The sequence below is a fragment of the Palaemon carinicauda genome, chromosome 45, assembly GCF_036898095.1.
Source record: "Palaemon carinicauda isolate YSFRI2023 chromosome 45, ASM3689809v2, whole genome shotgun sequence".
Classification (NCBI taxonomy): Eukaryota; Metazoa; Arthropoda; class Malacostraca; order Decapoda; family Palaemonidae; genus Palaemon; species Palaemon carinicauda.
The window spans coordinates 29426897-29449988 of NC_090769.1; the positions used below are offsets into that span (position 1 = coordinate 29426897).

Sequence of the window (23092 nt, forward strand, 5' to 3'; positions counted from 1 at the left end):
TAAACCGAAAACCCGTTAAACCGTCAAGAACGAGGATAGGTAATGTTTTCCCCACCCAAAACCACGAGATCCCACTGGGGGAGCCTTTGTAGGGTGACGGCCAGATCCGTTTTCATTCATAGAAAATGGGAATATTATAAAGTGGGGTGGACAGTGGCCGTCATTCTAAAATCGAGTTCCTAGAAAACAGGAATATATTGAACTGGCCGTCGTTCTAAAAACGATTTTGGCGGGAGAAGCTAACTTAAAGAACCCACTTAACCTATGCTAATAGCCGTATCCTTACCCAGGAGGGCTTCGTCCCCCCCGGACCCCCCCCCCCCTTACCTACTACGGGAGCGAGAAGATTCGTGGCCAGAGTAAGAACTCGAGCCACAAATTTTCAGGTAATTTAGGGTTTTCGGCAAAAAACATAAAAGTGAGCGTTTAAGCACATATTTAAGATCCGTAGACCATTTCCAAACATTTTTATTCTATACAAGATAACAGTCGGAGCGATAAGAAGCAAATTAGGACGCTTGGCCGTAGCGCTACAAACTACCCCCACTGGGGGACCCCCATTATCGGTGGATATAGATATATAAAATAATTAAGATTTTATTTGCAGTGAATAAGTGTCCTTTTCGAAGAAAATGTACGTTTCTTCGATAAGAAACTCCTGTATCATAGTAGAAGTTTTTTTTTTTCGTCAGTAACTAATAAAGTCCAAGTTAACTATTTTCCGTCCGTAACTAATAAAAGCCAAGCTTTTTCCGTCCGCAACTATAATAAAACCAAAGTTTTTTCCGTAAGTAACTATAATACCCAAGTTTTTTTCCCATCCGTGACTATAATAAAACCCAAGTTTTTTTCCGGCCGTAACTAGAATAAAACCCAAATTAGAGTGTTGGATTTAACAATCACATTTCTTACCTTAACCTGCACCTTTGGACATGTTAATTTTTTGCCATAAAAGCTTCCAGTCGACACCGGTGCGCTAGCATTGGAGTCTGTTGAATTTGAACTACAATTTAAATCAGTGGAATCCATTTTTTTCTTTAGTTCAATATACTTCTTGCTGTTGTAGTTAATCTACTTCTGGCACAAAATCTCGTTAGACTGCTTTAACCAGTAGACAATGCACGCGATCCAGCTTCGTAACTACAATTTGATAATTTGAAGTTTGAAATTGATCTTCTTGCCGGGACACGGTCGGGTACTCGGGTAGTATTAGTAATACGAATGATTCTCTCTAACGGCTCATTGAGTAGTTCCATTGTTTTGTTTTGCTAGCCAATGTTGAAATGGAGAGAGAAATTAAGAAACTGAAAGGCATGCTGTATAATATAATGAAATAAATGCATTAACAACCGTTGTCAACAGTATACAGGTGACTGATATCTAAAACATGTGTATGGCCGGTAAAAAACAAGAAAGAAATTGCCTGTAAATAATTACACAATTCCACAACATTGTAACTACTTGGGGAAAAGAGTAGGGAAAGAGAATAAGAAAACCTTATAGATTCCGGGGGAAAGCGTGAAAAAGATTTAAAAGTACAAAATAAGTGTGGAAGAAGTAGAAATGTACATAAAAGGAAATGAGGGCTAAAAACAAAGTAAGGAAATAGAAAGGAAGGTTGCTGGATGGTGGACGTTTCCAACGAATTTATGTTTTCGCCCACGAAACTTTTTTACCCATAGTTATTCAAAAACAGTGTATATTTATATATAAGATCTCTCTCTCTCTCTCTCTCTCTCTCTCTCTCTCTCTCTCTCTCTCTCTCTCTCTCTCTCTCTCTCTCTCTCTCTCATAACAAAATGCTTATTACCAATAACTAAAACTGTTGATAAAAGAAACGGAATCTCTCTTTCTCTCTAATTGAAATCCAATTTAGAACGGCTGCTATGGGCTTCTTGTAAAACTAAACTAACTGACCGTTATAAAATGGACGTATTTTTATGAAACAAAATGATCATTTCATAATCAGAATTTATTAATATGATAGGATGTTATAAAAACCTCTTACAAGAGACTGTTTATATATTCTGGAAAAAGAATTCCCTTAAAACCGAAAAAAAAAACTTTAGGTTCGTCCCCAGTAGCTAGCATCTAGAGTAGTAAATTCATCCAAATTCAGACTTTTTTAACAGCAACGTATAAATACTTCTGATTGGCTATAACTTCCTCAGCAGTGATTGATCGTAACTTTTGTTTACACACACACACACACACACACACACACACACACACACACACACACACACACACACACACACACACACACTAACGTAGTAACCAAAACGACCAATTGTTCCTTCGAATAATTTACATTATTCTGTACTTGAAATGTAACAGAATACGAATTACAGTTTGGTACTGTAGTTCTTTCACTATATAAGCCTGACAAAACAATAGTATTTATTTTGATATCGAATATTAGCCACACACTCAAACCAGCAAACAGAATTAATCAGTCATCTGGACAAGCTTTAAAGCTTCATCCTACTTCTTATGACGTTACAAAGACGGTTTCCTTATAAAAACAATTATTTGACAATTAGAATTTATTCCTCTGTTAAATATGTTAATAAAACATTTTACGAGGAAGTGTCTCTATATATCTAAAAGAAAACACATCCGTAATTTCATTAAAATCAAAAGGTCCGTCCGTCGTCCCTCATAGTTAAAGCGTTTCAAAGAATTTTTAAGTAAATTCGGGTATATTTTTCTAACAGCAACACATAAGTCCCTGGAACTCTCTCTTGGCCGGATAATCCAAAGCTCTGATTGGCTGTATCTTCTCGGCTGTGATTGGTTATTTCCTTTGTTAACAAACTCACGCATAAACATCTAACAACGTAGCCACAACCCAATTAATTAATCCTTCAAAATTGACGTATTTATTTAGCTTGCGTATATGTAAAAGACACATTACTTATTTTATCATTACAGTAATAATTTTATAAGTTTGTTTTTATATGAATTGTAATTTCTTATCCTTAATCTATCTACAATAAGTATGGATATTTTACCTCAAGTCAATTGAACTCATTCATAAAATACAAGTTGTATGACGTCACATACAACCACCAATCACAGCAGAGGACGAATCAGCCAATGGGACGTCAGACATTTCCCGTTAAAGAAACGCAAAATGTGAGAAGGTTCCATGGGCTGTTGTTGACATAGGAGTCAAATTAACAGAAGATATTTTGTTTAAACGCTCCATTTATTTTTCCTATTGTATCTATCTATTTCTATATGTAACAATGGTATTTAAGATCCATTTCATAAATGGATTATTGTTTTGAAATTGTTTCCTTCAAATTTGCAGTCTTAAAATTATCATTTATCTAAATATGTGTATAAGCCTACGTTGGTATATTTACCCCTACAATTTATGACGACACATTTCTTAACAAACATATGTTTGGGCAATAACCATTTGTTCAATTACATTATACTTGGAATGTAACAGGATACGAATTAAATTTACGTGGTTACTTTACTATTTAAGCTCAGTATCTAAAACATGGGCATGGCCGGTAGAAAACATGATATAATTTGCCTGTAAAAAGATTGAGCTATTCCACATCGTTGTAACTACTTAGGGAAAAAGAGTAGTGAAAGAGAATAAGAAAATCTTATATTTTCTGGGGGAAAGCGTGGAGATATAAAAGTACACAGTAAGAGTAGAAGAAGTAAAAAGGTATATAAAAGGAAATGAGGGCTAAGAAAAGTAAGGAGAGTTGTTTGTCGTAAAGGTTATCAAAACGTTTCGCCAGATTTGCAACCGTAAATGGTGAGAGGTTTCGCCCACGAAACTGTTTTAATCATAGTTGTTTAAACACTGTATATATATATATATATATATATATATATATATATATATATATATATATATATATATATATATATATATATATATATATATATAAAGATTCTCTCTCTCTCGCTCTCTCTCTCTCTCTCTCTCTCTCTCTCTCTCTCTCTCTCTCTCTCTCTCTCTCTCTCTCTCTGTCAGACGAAATCTCTCTTTCTCTCTAATTGAAATACAGTTTATTGTTGTTTAATCTATCCATTTAGAACGGCTGCTATGGGCTTCTGGTAAAACGAAACAAGCTGTCCTTTATAAAATGAATATAGGCCTACTTAAAATCACCTCAACGATAGGCTTAGGCCTGAACTCAGTACAAGATATGACCAACACTGATAAATAAACTAGGAAAGCACCTTGAAAGTGCAAACCTCCGCCACGGCAGCTTATTTCTCGAAAACAGCTTGTCTTCCACAGAATCAATTTAGACCGTAGGCGTATATGAAGTCTGTGTGGCAACCATGTGCGAACTTTGTGGATAATGTTAAGGTTAATTCGATCGATCTCTGACCTAGGACTTTCAAAATTGAATCACTTCCACGTCACGACATTACAATAATCCTTGTAAGTTTCACTACTCTATGAGTAAAATTGTGGCCAGGAAGTTGTTGGCAAATAAACAAACGGACCAACATGGGCAAAAACATTACCTCCTCCCAACTTCGTTGACGGAGGTAAAATATGGAATCATAGAGAAAGATTTGTGATTTTCCGAGTATCGAGTTCAAAGACCAGGGATGTAGGCGATATGGCAGCATATAACCTGTAAAACTGAGATATCCATAGAAAAGTATCCTAGAGGGAAGCTGTGCGGGGGATTGCGAATATCTACTGGAAATGCAGAGATTGTATTAGGGTGGCCAGACATCCGATATTTGGCGGGATTGTCCCATATTTATGAGTTATGACATTTGTCCTGTATCGATCCTCACCGTCCTTTTGTCTAGTATTTTTAGCATTTAAAAAAATACTAGTCCTGTTCTGAGTTAATCACCTATGTTCAAACCAAACACCATCTCCTGGGATTATTGGATCCAGGGCAAAATTAGACAAATGAAAAAATGACATACTAACAACAATGGGGAGAAATAATTTTAAATGATTGTGGAAAGGTTTTCGTGTTTAGATTACTTTATTGTCTGCAATTTACTCAATAGGCCTGTGCTATGGCAAGTCATTTTAGTTATCCTTTACAACTGCAACCCATGCTTGATTGCAAGTTTGTAACGTTTAGCACGTGTAATGAACAGCTGTTTGTAACACAATTTATGAACTCACTTTAAAATGAAAAGTTACCGAAGTAGGTCCTGGGCAATCTGAACCCAGCTGAGAAGGACTGCGTGCGTAACTTCACGTAAAAATGGTGTATGCATATTGTTCAACTACCTCTCCCATTTCAGTGACCCTTATTTCAACCTTAAAACTCTGGTCACCCTGCGGGGCACAAAACATTCTATATTCCTTCGAATATTCATATTGTAATTGAAATGCAACAAAATACGAATTGCAGTCATATAGTTCCCCCACTATTTAAGCTCTATCCGAATATCGTATATCGACCACGTTACCCAATATCTAACACAAACCAGCAGACTGAATTAATGTCATTTAGACAACCTGTTCATCCTACTTCTTATAACGTCCTAAAGACGTATTTTTTATTAAAGGAAAATATTATTTAAAAATCAGACTTTATTACTCTGATAGAATTTGTTATTATAACATCTTATAAGAGACTGTTTATATATTTTGAAAAAAAAATATATAACTCATTCCCTTAAAATCGAAAAAAAAAATCTTCAGGTTTGTCCCCAGTAGCTAGAGGATACAATGTTATATCATCGACATTCGGGCTTTATTTTCAACACCCACGCATATAGCCTATACTCGGAACTCCCTTATGACTATGCATTCCAGTCATCTGATTGGCTATAACTTCCTCAGCTGTGATTGGTTGCCACCCTTGTTTACACACACACACACACACACACACTCTCTCTCTCTCTCTCTCTCTCTCTCTCTCTCTCTCTCTCTCTCTCTCTCTCTCTCTCTCTCTAACATCGTAACCAAAACGGTCAGTTATTCCTTCGAATAATTTACATTATACTTTAAATGTAACAAAATACGAATTACATTCACGTACTGTAGTTCCTTCACTATTACGAGCTTGATAAAATAACAGTATTTATTTGAATATCGAATATTAGCCACCTGTTACTCAATAACACACTCAAACCAGCAAACAGAATTAATCAGTCATCTAGACAAGCTTTAAAGTTCATCTTACATCTTATGACGTCACAAAGATGTATTTCCTCATAAAACAATTATTTGATAATTATAATATATTCCTCTTGTAAAATATATTAGTAAAACATTTTACGAGGAAGTAAGTATCTCTATATATCTAGAAGAAAACATATCCCTAATTTCATTGAAAACAAAAGGTCCGTCCGTCGTCCCTCATAGTTAGAGCGTTTAAAAGCCTTTGTATATAAATTCGGGCATGTTTTTCAAACAGCAACGCATAAGTCCCTGGAACTCTCTCTTGGCGGGATAATCCAAACTTCTGATTGGCTGTATCTTCTCGGCTGTGATTGGTTATTTCCTTTGGTAACAAATTCACGCACACACGTCTATTATCGTTACCACAACCCAGTTAATTAATCCTTCAAAAATGACGTATTTATTTAGCTTGCGCATTTGTAAAAGGCCCATTATCTATTTTATTAATAAATCAATAATATATTAAGTTTGTTTTTATATGAATTATAATTTCTTATCTTTAATCTATGTACAATAAATATAGATATTTTACCGCTACCCAGTGGAATTCATTCATAAAATACAAGTTGTATGACGTCACATACAATCACCAATCACAGAAGAGGATAAATCAGCCAATGAGACGTCAGATATTTCCCGCTAAGGAAACGCTTAAGGTGAGAGGGTTCCTCTGATTTATGGGCTGCTGTTGACATATGAGTCAAATTAACAGAAGATATTTTGTTTAAACGCTCTAGTTAAGATGCTTTTTTTTTTTCCTATTCCATCTATTTTCCATGCATAACAATGGTATTTAAGATCCATTTCATTTACTAAGTTATAGTTTTGAGTTTGTTTCCTTAAATTTCACAGTTTTAAGTCATCATTTATCTAAATGTGTATAGGCCTACGTTGGTATTTTTACCCCTACAATTTATGACAACATTTTCCTAATAACCATATGATTTGGTAATCATTTGTTCAATTACATTAATTATACTTGGGATGTAACAAGGCACGAATTAAAGCTACATAGTTACTTTACATTTAAGCTCTATATAATAAAACTCATATTTACTCTTGGTGACATTGCAAAGACGTATTTTTCTGAATAAGAAATAAAATTTCAGTAATCACAATCTATCCTTTAAAAAAAAAATATGTAAATAAATCATCTTATAAAGGAGTATCTCCATATATTTTGGAGAAAATATATGTTCAATTACCTCTATAAAAAAATCTTCAGCTCTGTTCCATAGCTAGAGTGTTTGAAGGCAATTTTAAGGAAATTCAGAATCGGGCAGGTTTCTCTTGCGGCAACTCTCAAGATCTCGAAACTCTTCCTTGGCGGTAAATTCCTGTCCTCTGATTAGCCAAATCTTCCTCAGCTGTGATTGGCGGTTTTCTTCTGTTAATATAGTTTCACACCCATGCGCGCACGCACATGCACGCACACACACACACACCTAACATCGAACCAAAAGCACAGGGAAGCATTCTTTCGGAAATGGCGTATTTATTTAAGTTATACCCCTTAAACAGATCCATTGTCTATTCATTAAAAAAGATAATAACCATTTTGAATTTTATTTATGAAAATTATGATATTTTAACCCTAATTTAGCTAACATAAGTATAGGTTTTCATCACTGCATGACGTCACATACAACCTCCAATCAGAGCTAAGAAAGAATCAGCCAATGAGACACCAGATATTTCCCGCTAAAATACATGGGGCGAGAGGGTTCCTCTGGTTTATGGGCTGCTGCTAGCGAACAACTTAAATTCACGCGAGGAATTTCTTTCAAACTCTCTAGCTAAAATGGGAAGGGTTCCGTTGTTCATATGAGCTGTTGTTTATAGACTAGTTAATCCTAATTCATTTTATGCAATAGGCCTAATGATGATATTTAAGCGGCCTGAAAAGAATATTTTCTTATTTTTTATATCTTTTAGATATTCAAATGTTTACCAATTATCTGTACAGACTTTTCCCTTCAGTAATCACACTTTTCATTTAAGAGTGAGAAACGCAAATAGTATGATTTTATATATCCTTTTATTATCATCATTATTTCTATCATAGTCATTATCATTATAATTTTGAGTATTTTGTGAAATAAGTTTGAGAATTTTGAGTCCATATTTCTTGATTTTAAAAGAAAAACTAGCTCAAGATAGACGTAAAAAAAAATTTACAGAGCAAATAGCAATGTATAGGCTATTTACGGACGTAAATTTCCTTTTTATATAATTGGTTTGTTATAAACATTGTTAAAAACATGGCTTACATACAGAATACGGAAGTGATCTTATCAGTGGAAAAATTCACATTCAAAATTTCGTTTTGCCACGTCTGAAAGCCCTTGAGAATAGGGTTTTCTTTTTTCTCAGTTTCCTTTATAAAGTGGAATAATTGAACTGTTAAGAAATCAAAACAGCATCAGCTCCGTATCCTTCAGAACCACCATGAGATGACGAAGAGGAGGAGGAGGAAGCTGATGAGGATCTCACGTAGGATGTGCGGGCAGACTGCAGAGCTTCGGCCCCTGCGATCTGAAAAGGACGGGTCCTGTGAGTCGAGAGAGGGACAACATTTGCCTTTTTTTGTTTGTGTGCTTGAAAGCCACGTGAAACCTTTGTTGAATTATTCTTATTTTTTAACAGCTAAAATAAAGGAGTAGTTACGAAGGCTAATTATTAATATTACTAGACAAAATATATAATTTCTAAAGCGTTTTTCATTGTGTAGTTGTTAAGATTGTCTTTGGATCATGCTTTGTACTGTATTCAAAAGCCAAAGCAGTTAATTACCGCTATTAGCTTTAAGTTTACGAATTCTTATTTGATACTTGGGAACATGCTTTTGAGCAGATGATTTGAGCTTACCTTTTTTAACTAATATTTAATGTTTGCTTTCTTGATCTCTTAAACTCATTGCATATTGACAATATGAGTAAGGTAAAAAGCATCTGATTACATTCTGTATGATGTACTAGTGTAATGATATTCTAATATATGGGTCTTCGTATTTCATAGAGTTGTTTAGATGAAATATGAGTAAAGAAAATGGAAGTACATTAAATTTGAATATTTTGGATTCTAAAGCTAGTTTCGCACAAGATTATTGAACTTCTTGAATTATTAAGTAACCAGCATATCATGTCAAGAATATATAATATATTCTTTGTGAATTTTAGATTGCTTTTAGTGCTGTTTTTATTCTTTTACTTAGATATATGACCCTATGTACTCTAAACTTCACTCTTATGCTATTACCTCAAATCACAAAACTTACTTGTCCCGGTGCCCCTGAATACACACGCCTGTTTTCTTGAATCAGTTGTCCATCTCGGAAACTTCTATCTTCCTCTCGTCCACGAACTAACTGACCATCTTCATAATACTCTTCCCGTTCCAGTTCCTTTCTTTGACTATACCCATCGCTTGCCCCATCTCCACCATAGGAGGACGAATGGCCAGAAGAATAACCATGAGAGGCTGAATAAGAAGATGAGGATCCATGGCCAGAGTAGCCCGAGCCACCTCCCACAAGAACACAGGAGAGACACCCAGAAATATCCGTGGGAGAAGATCTCTGTGATGCCCCATAAGTAGCTCCATATTGTCTAGAGGAAGACTCCCCACTTGAAGTATCAATACTTGTGAATTCATCAAAACCTGAAGACGAGCTTCCACCATGGAATGAGGAGCCAACAGGAGAGCCAGGAGTTTCATGAGATGAACCAATGATAGCAGTAGTAGCTCTGCTTGAATGGCCTGAAACAGATCCTCCTGTAAGCAATGAAGAACCAAGGGACGATCCAGACCTATCATGCGAAGAAGTACCAATGACTGTGGTTGCAGATCTGCCAGAATGACCTGAGGTAGAGCCCCTAGTAAGCAATGAAGAACCCAGTAATGATCCAGAGCTTTCGCGGGAGGATGTACCATAGACTGTCGTTGTAGCCCCACCAGAATGACCCGATGATGAACCACTCGATGATGAACCACCCGATGATGAACCTCCAGTAAGAATTGAGCCAAGAGAAGAACCAGATCCTCCATGAGAGGAAGTACCAAAGAAAGTAGTTGTAGCTCCACCAGAAAGGCTCAAAGATGAACCTCCAGTAAGCAGCGTTGAACCAAGAGAGGAGCCAGAGCTTTCATGAGTTCTAGAGCTTTCTTGAGCAACAGAAGTAGAAGATCCTTCATAAGACTCATCAGCATGTGATGAAGATGAAGACAATGATGATGACGATGACCCTCCATATGAACCACCATAGCTGGAATCATATGATCTGCTTGCAGAACCTACTGATGGTCTGCCATAAGATGACTCTGATACTGTTCTCAGGCTATCTCCCGACATCATGCTATGTAGAGCATCCTGATATCCCGTTGATCCTCTCGATTCTTTCTCGTCAAGTTCGGTCCTGTTTTCGTAGACCAGTGAACCATCCTGAATGTATGAAAAAAATGAATCAAGTTTGTTTTTCCACTCTTCCCAAAGAAGCAAATCTAATTCTGCTAGGCAAATTGTTGATATTGTTAATAATTCGAACTTTGATAGCTAATTACCAGTATCTATTCTTTAAGAATACAACTAGGACACAAAGCTCATTAAGCTAGAGTGTTACAGAAGCATTATAGTTTGCATTACCTGGTAACGGCGTTCGTGATGGAGGTCATAAACAGGCTGGCCATTAATGTATTCCTGTTGCTGTCGAGTTTCTTGGCGATGAGTTGTGTAAACAGGTTTTGTTAGGATTCTGGAGGTATCAGCTACCTAATTAAAAAAAAAAAATAAAGAAAATCACTCAGAAGCACGCCCTTTCAATGTGCTGTTTACAAGAAGTGCTGCATTTTTAAGTGAAGAGAAAAATAATTAATAGAGTCTAATTTCGGTAAGGTCAAAGGATTGCTTCTTTAAGGCATCTTCTGTTACCCTATGTAATCATTGAAGAATGTTATATAGTTTCTATATTTATTGCCTTCATTGTCTATTTTTCTTTTCTTTTTTTCTTTTTTACAAAATTTTAATCATTTTTTAACATCTATTCTTCCTCATGTTATGTACAATTGTAAAAGAAAAATTATTTTTGAGATTTTCTGTTTCCTTTCTCCTGGGAATCTTTGATACTTACATGCCGTGTTTCGTATGACCGCCCGACATTTCCTGGCCTGCTCTCTGAGGTGACGTGTTGTTGCATGTGCTGTGACTGCCTCACTTCATGTCTGTCTGTAGCGTCAGAATAACCTCCAGCATACCCAACACCAAGGTGAGTTCTATCATCAGCAGGTAGCCCCAAATCATCTTCCTCTTTCTCAGTTCGGTTTTCATGGACAAGCTGACCATCTTCAAAACGTCTCTCATGATGCTGTGAATAGCTTTCAGGTTCATAGCTACCTTGCATGAGGTCTAACTCACTTATTCCATACTTCTGAAGTTCTGCCGGAGTGAGGTCATCAACACCTTGTTCTGTAATGTTTTCATGGACTAGCTTCCCATTTTCAAAAATGCGATGATAATGAGTGATACCAACTAACTGCCCATTAGTGTACCTTTTTCTGGTGCGGAGCTCAGCGCTTTTAATTGAAAGCTGAGAATAGCCTGCAGTACACCCACTTATTTCTGTGCAATCTGATGTCAGCGGTGAACCTGAAACAACTGCAGGCTCTTTTCCTCCAACTATCGTTGAATGTCTTCTGGTTTCATTATAACGGTAATGACGAGATCCAGTGGTTGCAGGATAAACTCTTTGTGACTCATCAACAGCAGATGTACGAGAATAGTCACGACGAGTGTGATCTATAGCAGGTGAAGGCTGAGCAACAAGTGTTCCATAGATGGTATGAGTTCTGTTGTAAAGATATGAAGAATGAGAATAGTCTGGTGCTGCTTCCAAAGTCCTTTCAGCAGAGTCACCACTACCATATGGGAACCCAGATTCGTCAGATTCATCATGATATCTCTCAAGTGACTCACCAATGTCATCAGTCCTGTCATCAGCATGTGATGAAGATGAAGACAATGATGATGACGATGACCCTCCATATGAACCACCATAGCTGGAATCGTATGATCTGCTTGCAGAACCTCCTGATGGTCTGCCATAAGATGACTCTGATACTGTTCTCAGGCTATCTCCCGACATCATGCTATGTAGAGCATCCTGATATCCCGTTGATCCTCTCGATTCTTTCTCGTCAAGTTCGGTCCTGTTTTCGTAGACCAGTGAACCATCCTGAATGTATGAAAAAAATGAATCAAGTTTGTTTTTCCACTCTTCCCAAAGAAGCAAATCTAATTCTGCTAGGCAAATTGTTGATATTGTTAATAATTCGAACTTTGATAGCTAATTACCAGTAACTATTCTTTAAGAATACAACTAAGACACAAAGCTCATTAAGCTAGAGTGTTACAGAAGCATTATAGTTTGCATTACCTGGTAACGGCGTTCGTGATGGAGGTCATAAACAGGCTGGCCATTAATGTATTCCTGTTGCTGTCGAGTTTCTTGGCGATGAGTTGTGTAAACAGGTTTTGTTAGGATTCTGGAGGTATCAGCTACCTAATTAAAAAAAAAAATAAAGAAAATCACTCAGAAGCACGCCCTTTCAATGTGCTGTTTACAAGAAGTGCTGCATTTTTAAGTGAAGAGAAAAATAATTAATAGAGTCTAATTTCGGTAAGGTCAAAGGATTGCTTCTTTAAGGCATCTTCTGTTACCCTATGTAATCATTGAAGAATGTTATATAGTTTCTATATTTATTGCCTTCATTGTCTATTTTTCTTTTTTACAAAATTTTAATCATTTTTTAACATCTATTCTTCCTCATGTTATGTACAATTGTAAAAGAAAAATTATTTTTGAGATTTTTTGTTTCCTTTCTCCTGGGAATCTTTGATACTTACATGCCGTGTTTCGTATGACCGCCCGACATTTCCTGGCCTGCTCTCTGAGGTGACGTGTTGTTGCATGTGCTGTGACTGCCTCACTTCATGTCTGTCTGTAGCGTCAGAATAACCTCCAGCATACCCAACACCAAGGTGAGTTCTATCATCAGCAGGTAGCCCCAAATCATCTTCATCTTTCTCAGTTCGGTTTTCATGGACAAGCTGACCATCTTCAAAACGTCTCTCATGATGCTGTGAATAGCTTTCAGGTTCATAGCTACCTTGCATGAGGTCTAACTCACTTATTCCATACTTCTGAAGTTCTGCCGGAGTGAGGTCATCAACACCTTGTTCTGTAATGTTTTCACGGACTAGCTTCCCATTTTCAAAAATGCGATGATAATGAGTGATACCAACTAACTGCCCATTAGTGTACCTTTTTCTGGTGCGGAGCTCAGCGCTTTTAATTGAAAGCTGAGAATAGCCTGCAGTACACCCACTTATTTCTGTGCAATCTGATGTCAGCGGTGAACCTGAAACAACTGCAGGCTCTTTTCCTCCAACTATCGTTGAATGTCTTCTGGTTTCATTATAACGGTAATGACGAGATCCAGTGGTTGCAGGATAAACTCTTTGTGACTCATCAACAGTAGATGTACGAGAATAGTCACGACGAGTGTGATCTATAGCAGGTGAAGGCTGAGCAACAAGTGTTCCATAGATGGTATGAGTTCTGTTGTAAAGATATGAAGAATGAGAATAGTCTGGTGCTGCTTCCAAAGTCCTTTCAGCAGAGTCACCACTACCATATGGGAACCCAGATTCGTCAGATTCATCATGATCTCTCTCAAGTGACTCACCAATGTCATCAGTCCTGTCATCAGCATGTGATGAAGATGAAGACAATGATGATGACGATGACCCTCCATATGAACCACCATAGCTGGAATCGTATGATCTGCTTGCAGAACCTCCTGTTGGTCTGCCATAGGATGACTCTGATACTGTTCTTAGGCTATCTCCCGACATCATGCTATGTAGAGCATCCTGATATCCCGTTGATCCTCTCGATTCTTTCTCGTCAAGTTCGGTCCTGTTTTCGTAGACCAGTGAACCATCCTGAATGTATGAAAAAAATTAATCAAGTTTGTTTTTCCACTCTTCCCAAAGAAGCCAATCTAATTCTGCTAGGAAAATTGTTGATATTGTTAATAATTCGGACTTTGATAGCTAATTACCAGTAACTATTCTTTAAGAATACAACCAAGGCACAAAGCTCATTATGCTAGAGTGTTACAGAAGCGTTATAGTTTGCATTACCTGGTAACGGCGTTCTTGATGGAGGTCATAAACAGGCTGGCCATTAATGTATTCCTGTTGCTGTCGAGTTTCTTGGCGATGAGTTGTGTAAACAGGTTTTGTTAGGATTCTGGAGGTATCAGCTACCTAATTAAAAAAAAAATAAAGAAAATCACTAAGAAGCACGCCCTTTCAATGTGCTGTTTACAAGAAGTGCTGCATTTTTAAGTGAAGAGAAAAATGATTAATAGAGTCTAATTTCGGTAAGGTCAAAGGATTGCTTCTTTAAGGCAACTTCTGTTACCCTATGTAATCATTGAAGAATGTTATATAGTTTCTATATTTATTGCCTTCATTATCTATTTTTTTTTTTTTTTTTTTTTTTTTACAAAATTTTAATCATTTTTTAACATCTATTCTTCCTCATGTTATGTACAATTGTAAAAAAAAAAGTTATTTTTGAGATTTTTTGTTTCCTTTCTCCTGGGAATCTTTGATACTTACATGCCGTGTTTCAGATGACCGCCCGACACTTCCTGGCCTGCTCTCTGAGGTGACGTGTTGTTGCATGTGCTGTGACTGCCTCACTTCATGTCTGTCTGTAGTGTCAGAATAACCTCCAGCATACCCAACACCAAGGTGAGTTCTATCATCAGCAGGTAGCCCCAAATCATCTTCATCTTTCTCAGTTGGGTTTTCATGGACAAGCTGACCATCTTCAAAACGTCTCTCATGATGTTGTGAATAGCTTTCAGGTTCATAGCTACCTTGCATGAGGTCTAACTCACTTATTCCATACTTCTGAAGTTCTGCCGGAGTGAGGTCATCAACACCTTGTTCTGTAATGTTTTCATGGACTAGCTTCCCATTTTCAAAAATGCGATGATAATGAGTGATACCAACTAACTGCCCATTAATGTACCTTTTTCTGGTGCGGAGCTCAGCGCTTTTAATTGAAAGCTGAGAATAGCCTGCAGTACACCCACTTATTTCTGTGCAATCTGATGTCAGTGGTGAACCTGAAACAACTGAAGGTTCTTGTCCTCCAACTATCGTTGAATGTCTTCTGGTTTCATTATAACGGTAATGACGAGATCCAGTGGTTGCAGGATAAACTCTTTGTGACTCATCAACAGTAGATGTACGAGAATAGTCACGACGAGTGTGATCTATAGCAGGTGAAGGCTGAGCAACAAGTGTTCCATAGATGGTATGAGTTCTGTTGTAAAGATATGAAGAATGAGAATAGTCTGGTGCTGCATCCAAAGTCCTTTCAGCAGAGTCACCACTACCATATGGGAACCCAGATTCGTCAGATTCATCATGATCTCTCTCAAGTGACTCACCACTGTCACCAGTCCTGTCATCTACTGGTGGTGGGGCAGGATATGCTGAAGAATTTATTTCATTTTCTACAGGAGGCAATTGTGGCGATTCATTATCTAAATCTAAGGGGCTTATATCATAAAGCTCTTTGTCATAATAATCTCTTTCTTCATGACTTGTGTATGGCCCACTGATAACTCCAGGAATGCCTACTTGTCTGTGCTCAGTGCTGGATGAAGTTCTTCTGCTGGAAAGTTCCCCTCCAGAATGAGCAGAAATACGATCCTCATATTCAGAGGAATATTCTCCTCTCCCATAAACAGAAGAATACTCTCTCTCTGCGCTGCCTACTCGAGAACTTTGACCATAGCCTGTATGACCACCAGAAGGAGCACCAGACTGAGAGGAGGAAGAAAGATTTACTGTAAATGCCCGACCTTCACCACGAGGTCTTGTAGATGTTGTTTCCAAATCAGAACCTTCACTATAACCTGTATGACTAGGAGAAGAAGCACCAGAGTGGGAGGAGGAAGAAAGATCTACTGCAACTCTTCTAGCTTCTCCACCAGTTCTTGGAATTGATGATGATAAATCAGAAGTTGCATCGACACGACTACCATATCGTCTTTCAGAAATAACTGAGTGACTTCTTGTTTGGCTGAACGATGAATCTGATACTCCTTGTCTAAGTGGTAAATTATCATCTCTTGAAGATTCTGGGCTTATTGTATTCGTGCTTACATGTGCTGCATAAGAATCATCTCCATCCAAAGAGGAATCAACAGCACTTTGCAACAAGTGTCTTTCCTCCAAACCATCAGAGGAGAAAGATTCCCTTTGATCATCCGTAGAACTTCCACCTGAGGTACGAGAAGATGATGAGTATCTATCATCAGAATAAATTCTTGATCCTGATGATCTGTCCCCGTAGGATGTGTAAGATGGGTATAGGGATGGATGCCTACTAGATGATGGTTTTTTTACATACACTGGCTTTCCATTAACATAACGAGTCTGAGTGTGAAATTCTGTGCGATGGATCCCACCCCTTGTAGGGAGTATTGGTTGTGACCTATAAGTCCCCACTTGTCTATGCAAATCCTCTCGGAGTCTAGCAACTTCTGCATCAAAACTACTGGAGAAACCTTCTGACCCATGACTCCCAGAGGCAAAGCCACTTCCATAACCTTGGGAGCCATAAGCACGGTTCTTATGTCTCACTTCTTCAGTTCTCCATGCAATGCCTGGGTGAATAGCAACGACAGATGGAAAACCTGGTGCATGTCCCCCTGGGAGCATCGCAGGGGTCCTAACTAGACCAAAATCATCTCCACCCTTTTCTTTTCTTTCTTCATGAACAAGTTTGCCATCTTGAAATTTTCGCTCATGATGCAATTCATACACTGGTTGACCATTGACATATTTCTGCTCACTTCGAAACTCCTGGCGGGATGAAGTTGATTGAGGAACTCCATAGGAGGGGTACCTGACAATTGGCCCTGGCACTAAAGCCCCTCCACTGCTATGACTGCTGCTACCACTACTCCAGTCAGAGGTACCCACGGTGCCGGTAGCACAAGAAAAGCATTCTCTCCCATACACTGGATAGTTGGAATTCCTTGACTCCCGGTATGACAAAGGAGCATCTGGCTGTTGATAGAAATAAAATGAAAATAAATTAGTAGGATGACCGAAAATTAACTCGGCATTCAGGTATTCACAGTATAAACTGGATTTTACGAAAATTCACACACGGTCAAGAAAACTAGTATGCTAATGGAATTAGTACTGAAGAGGAATATGAAAATTCTGAAATGAAGTTTGAGTGTTAAGAAAAATCTGTAAGTCAATGGTATTCCTATTGATATGAATAAATGAAGGCACTCCTTAACCCACAACAAACAGACGCAAATTATTTACACTCGTGTTTACAATCAGTATTACCTTGCGTCGATGAACTTCCATGGAGGGTCTCAGAGGATGCCTCACTACGTAAGGAGATTGCACTTGCATGATGTCACGAGCCGCACCTGTTTTTTGATAGAATTTTAATTTTGTACACAGGTTACTTAATAACAATAGTAAGATTAAAATTTTCATTCAGCTTCAAGTACTTGCCAGGAAATTTGCTTCATAAAAAAACTGAATAGGAAAACACGTCCACCAGATGTAAAGAATTGTCAATAGAATTATAAAAATCCTTTATTGTAGCAGGCAAACAAAATACAGGTAATAACATCTCTTGGGCTTAAATTTCTAAATATAATTGCAACTATAAAGCAAAGTATTGTCACCTAAGCTTTATAGTTTTACTGAATGTCTCTTGTGTCAGCATGGTTTTTTTCCTCATTGGGTAATTTTTTCTTAGAAAGTTAATACCAAAGCCTTTAAAATTAACACAAATGTATTTAAAGTCAGCACCAAGCTCTTTTAAAGTTAATACCAATGTCTTTAAAATCATCACGAAAATCTGTAAAGTAAACATGATAGTCTTTAAAATCAACACCTAGGTCTTTAATGTTAACACAATTGTCTTTAAAGTCAATAGGAAGGTCTTTGAAGTCAGCACCAAAGGTCTTTAAAATCAACAAAAACTTCTTAAAGCTAACACCAATGTCTTTAAAGTTGACGCCATAGTATTTAAAGTTAATACCAAGGTCTTCAAAGTCAATACAAAAGTCTTTAAAGTCAACACCAAGGTCTTTGATGTTAATACTTAAGTCTTTAAACTCACCAAAATGTCTTTCCAGTTATCACTAAGGGAGTCAACACCAAGGTCTATAGAATAAACACAAAAGTCTTTAAAGTTGAAATCAAAGTCTTTAAAGTCAATATCAAGGTCTTTAGTGTCAATACCCAGATCTTTATTGTCAACTCCAAGGTCTTTAAAATCACCACCAATGTCTTTAAGCCAACACCAAGGTCTTTAAAGTCAACACAAGATCATAGTGTCAACAGTGTCTTCAAAGTTAACATCAAGGTTTTAGTGTCAACACTAAGGTCTTCAAAGTCAACACCAAGGTCTTTAATGTCAACACCAAAGTACTTAATGGTAACACTTACACCTTTAATTGTCAACACCAATGTCTTTTAAGTCAACACTAAGAACTTTAAAGTCAACATCAAGGTTTTTAAAAGTCAACACCAAGTTCTTTAATGTCAACATCAAGGTCTTTAAAGTCATCACTAAAGTCTTTAAAGTCACCACCAATGTCTTTTAAACCAGCACCTAGGCCATTAAAGTTATCACCAAGGATTTTAAGTCAACACCAAGATTTTAAATTGTAGAAAATCTTACCCATGCTCGAGGTTGTCAGGAGAGCCAGGAACAGGGCCCCTAAATATGTCTCCCTCATCTCGGCACTTTCTCTTCGCACTTTCAACAAAAAATAAAGTCTTTTCTCCTCGTTTTAAAAGAAAAGTCTCCAGATCTCTTCTCTTTCAAATCGCAACACAGCTGATGTGGCGGCAATATCGCAGGAATCTAGAATTCGTTCGTGATCTAAAGTATCGCCATTCTTGGCTTGGTGAGGCGTCCGCCGAGAGCCAAGCTTGTTATGGGTAGGTGTGGCACTGTCAAGTCTCTGAGGAGGAGTAGCGAAGGAGGTCTTGGGTGCCTGTGCCCGACAGCAGTGCCAGGCAGTGTAGGAGCTTGAGTAGGAGTGAAGGATAAAGGTTACCTTGTCTGGTATTTATACGACTTTCGGGTTACTTCACCGCCTTTGCTGCGTAGGATAAACAAGAAAGAGTAGGTGTAACAATATGCAAGATTTTCTAATTCAGCGTGTTTAGCTGCATCTGTGCATCTAAATTGAGTATTATTGGCACTAAAACATGATAGAGATGACAAGTATTAAGAACAAACTCTTTTGAAAATCTTTTTAAAAGGTGGTTTTTTTCTTATTATTTTTTTTTTTGCTGCCTTACACTGTCGCTGGTAGATATCCTGACCAGTCATCTTCCACAGGGAACTAATATCAACCAGAGTCATATCTGTATTGACTCTACATATCAGCGACCTCAGTGCAAGTACCATAAGATTAAGTGTATGTTTCTTACTTTAAAGTAAAATCGAATTAAGTGTGTGTTTTCCACTTTTAAACTATAATCGAATGGTCTTCATTGGCAACATAAGAAATGTCAAGACTCATTAACTGTTACAGAGGCTTCTGATGATATTTTCTTGGCAACTGTCTCTCAAATTTGTATTTTCTTCTCCTCGTTTCAACGGTCAATGATCCCTTTGGATTTGTCCAGTTCGAATGATTATAGTGGCCGGTCAATTTGAATTATATCTGAATAGATGAACAAATATCTTTTTCCCCGAGACACACAAAAGATGACCCCCAGCTGGCAAACATCAAACTTAATACAACAACAAAGCTAATGCTGAAGTCTGAGAACCCAAAGCCAAAACACCTGTTCATATTTACTGGATGTAGTGTTAGTGTTCCGTAAACAAGGATTTATTTCTTGGAGCAATCTGCAGTCTATTGAGAAGTTTTCTATTTTAATGCTACAGATTTAAAAGAATTGTAAAAAGTGTAGCTTGTTTTGAAAAATTGTTGTATTGTTAAACCTTAATAAATTGTCTTTCTTTCCACCACGAAAAGAAAAGTAATTTAAAGGAATTAATTGAGTAAGGGTGCGTCATACTAATTTCCTCGAGAAAGAATATCTTCTTAATTTCTACAATCGCCCATTACAAAATACTTTTCATTACACACTTTCGTTTGTCACAGAGACATGCAGCAGAAGTCTAAATAGAATTATTTTTTTTCAAATGATAGACAAAAAAAAAAAAGATTACAAATCAATTAGTAAGTATATCAAGGCACCAGCCATCCGTTGAGATACTACTACTAGAAAGTTATTGGGTCCTTTGACTGGCCAGACAGTACTACACTGGATCCGTCTCTCATTTCATCTTTGCCTACATATACACAGAACAGTCTGGCCTATTCTTTACACATTCTCCTCTTTCCTCATACACTTGACAACACTGAAATTACCAAACAATAATTCTTCTCTCAAGAGGTTAACTATTGCAATGTAATTGTTCAGTGGCTACTTTCCTAGTGGTAAGGGTAGAAGAGACTCTTTAGCTATGGCAAGCAGCTCTTCTAAGAGAAGCACGCTCCAAAATCAAACCATTGTTCTCTAGGCTTGGGTAGTGCCATAGCCTCTGTGCCATGGTCTTCCACTGCCTTGGATTCGAGATCTCTTGCTTGAGGGTACACTTGGGCACGCTATTCAATCTTGTTTCTCTTCCTCTTGTTATTTTGAAGTTTTTATCCTCTTGTTATTTTCAAGTTTTTATAGTTTATATATAAAAGATTTATTTTGATATTATTCTTAAACTTCTTGCTGTATTTCCTTATTTCCTTTACTCACTGGGCTATTTTCCCTGTTGTAGCCCTTGGGCTTATAGCATCCTGCTTTTCTAACTTGGGTTGTAGTTTAGCTAATAATAATAATAATAATAATAATAAGAAGAAGAAGAAGAAGAAGAAGAAGAAGAAGAAGAAGAAGAAGAAGAAGAAGAAGAAGAAGAAGAAGAAAACGTTATTTATGTCTACCTGCTCAACTAAAAAACATTTGCAAAATGTTTTAACCTCAGAAGTGCCACCGATCCAACTGATTAATTAGGAAGAATATTCCACAGTCTAGTCACAGCTGGAATGAATTATTCTAGAATACTGTGTAGTATTAAGCCTTATGATAGAGAAGAAATGGCTGCTAGAATTAACTGCATAACTCATATAACGAATAGGATGTTACTGTGTGGGAAGATTAAGTGCAATGAATGATCTGAATTATGAAAAATCTTATGTATCACGCATAAAGAATTATGTGAACGAAGGTGCCAGAGATTAATATCTAGATCAGGAATAAGAATCTAATAGACCGTAAGTTTCTATACAATAAATTAAGAGGAGAATCAGCAGCTTAAGACTAAACAACAGAACAATACTCGAAACAAGGTAGAATGAGTGAATTAAAACATTTTCTTTTCTAAGGATAAACTGATCACCGAATATCTCAAAATAATTTCTTCAAAAGCCATATTTTATGCAGTTGAAAAAGAAACAGATCTAATGTATTTCTCAAAAGTAAATTTACTATCAAGGAATTACACCTATAATTTTAAATGAGTTCTATAGAGTTAAAAAGACACTATCAAAGCAAAGATCTGGATGTTGAGGAGCAACTGTCCTTGACCTACTTACAATCATACTTTGAGCTTTGTTTGTAATTAACTCCATGCTCCATAATTTACACCATTCATTAATTTTAACTAGATCTCTATTACGCGATTCAGCAACCATAGGTCTATACTTTAAAGATGCAGTTGAGGCAAAGAGAGTAGCATCATCTGCATATGCAACAAGCTTGTTTTCTAAACCAAACCACATGTCATGTTCATATAGTATGAAACGTAATGGACCGAGAACAGTACCCTGAGGAAAACCAGATATTGCATTCCTATACTTACTGTGATGCCCAGCATCAACAATTCTCTGTAATTTATTACGTGCAAATTCAATAATGACGTTAAGAAACGACCCACCTATTCCTAACTATTGAAATAAGAAATCAAGGGCTTCATGATTAACACGGTCAAACTCAATCATACAAACTTTCTGACAAAAATCAAGGGTTTTCTATACAAAATTAGAAATTGTAAGAAATGTATCACATGCTTCATGGCCTTTGCGAAAGCCATACTGCATATTAGCGAAAAAAATAATTACCTTTAGCATAGCCCACCTACTTAAACGTTTTACCAAAATGACGTTAAAATTTATTGTTATTATTAGCTAAGCTATAACTATAGTTGGAAAAGCAAGATGTTATAAGCCCAGGGTCTCCAACAGGGGAAAATAGCCCAGTGAGGGAAGAAAACAAGAAAATAAATAAACTGCAAGAGAAGTAATTAACAAATAATATAAAATATTCTAAGAACAGTAACTACATTAAAATAAATCTTTCTTATATGATTATCACCCGATGCTAGACAAAGTTTCCAAAGAAATTCGTACATTACTTTTTGCGTAATCCTGATAGATAACAAAAAGACAAATGAACAAGCCAATCACATAACCTCCTTGGGGTAGGCAATGAAGAAAAGGCTCATATCCCATTTTTCAACAAGGTCCTAAAACACTGGTTGAAACGCTTTGCCAGATTCTTTCACACTTCTATGTCACTCCATAAACAAAATTTCTACGTTAAAATGGATGCAATGTTTATCCACGGGTAAAAGTTTACCACTATTCATCATGTTTGAGGGTACACTCGGGCACAATTCTATCTTTTTTCATTTCCTCTTTTTTTTTTTAATTTTGCTGGCAGGGCGGGCTCCCGCCTTCCCGCTGGAAGGGCAGGGCTTCCCACTTTCCGTAGGCAGGAGGGTGCTACCCCCTTCCCATTTGCAGGGC

At 37.1% G+C, this 23092-nt stretch overlaps 2 protein-coding genes across 6 annotated transcripts in view; both read right to left on the bottom strand.

The window, feature by feature from the left end:
* The window catches only part of LOC137634617 (protein FAM133-like), a 153317-nt gene extending 152100 nt beyond the window's left edge, over positions 1-1217 (bottom strand). For 3 of the 5 annotated variants that reach the window (XM_068367085.1, XM_068367084.1, XM_068367082.1), the window contains exon 1: positions 913-1215. In XM_068367085.1, the coding sequence (XP_068223186.1) occupies positions 913-1029 (117 nt within the window). In that variant the 5' untranslated portion in view covers positions 1030-1215. Of the gene's footprint in view, positions 1-912 lie in introns of all 5 variants that reach the window. The other 2 variants (XM_068367086.1, XM_068367083.1) reach the window with 2 other exon arrangements.
* A 6947-nt stretch (positions 1218-8164) lies between these two features.
* LOC137634875 (serine-rich adhesin for platelets-like) overlaps positions 8165-23092 on the bottom strand; it is a 26934-nt gene continuing 12006 nt past the window's right edge. Inside the window, exons 3-14 of the mRNA XM_068367425.1 lie at positions 21889-22171; positions 18385-18554; positions 18094-18226; positions 17595-17680; positions 14829-17300; positions 14346-14471; positions 13044-14144; positions 12574-12699; positions 11272-12372; positions 10788-10913; positions 9423-10586; positions 8165-8680 (exon numbers count right to left, since the gene is read on the bottom strand). Coding sequence (XP_068223526.1) covers positions 8549-8680; positions 9423-10586; positions 10788-10913; positions 11272-12372; positions 12574-12699; positions 13044-14144; positions 14346-14471; positions 14829-17300; positions 17595-17680; positions 18094-18226; positions 18385-18554; positions 21889-22171 — 7020 coding nt within the window. The 3' untranslated portion in view covers positions 8165-8548. The remainder of the gene's footprint in view (positions 8681-9422; positions 10587-10787; positions 10914-11271; positions 12373-12573; positions 12700-13043; positions 14145-14345; positions 14472-14828; positions 17301-17594; positions 17681-18093; positions 18227-18384; positions 18555-21888; positions 22172-23092) is intronic.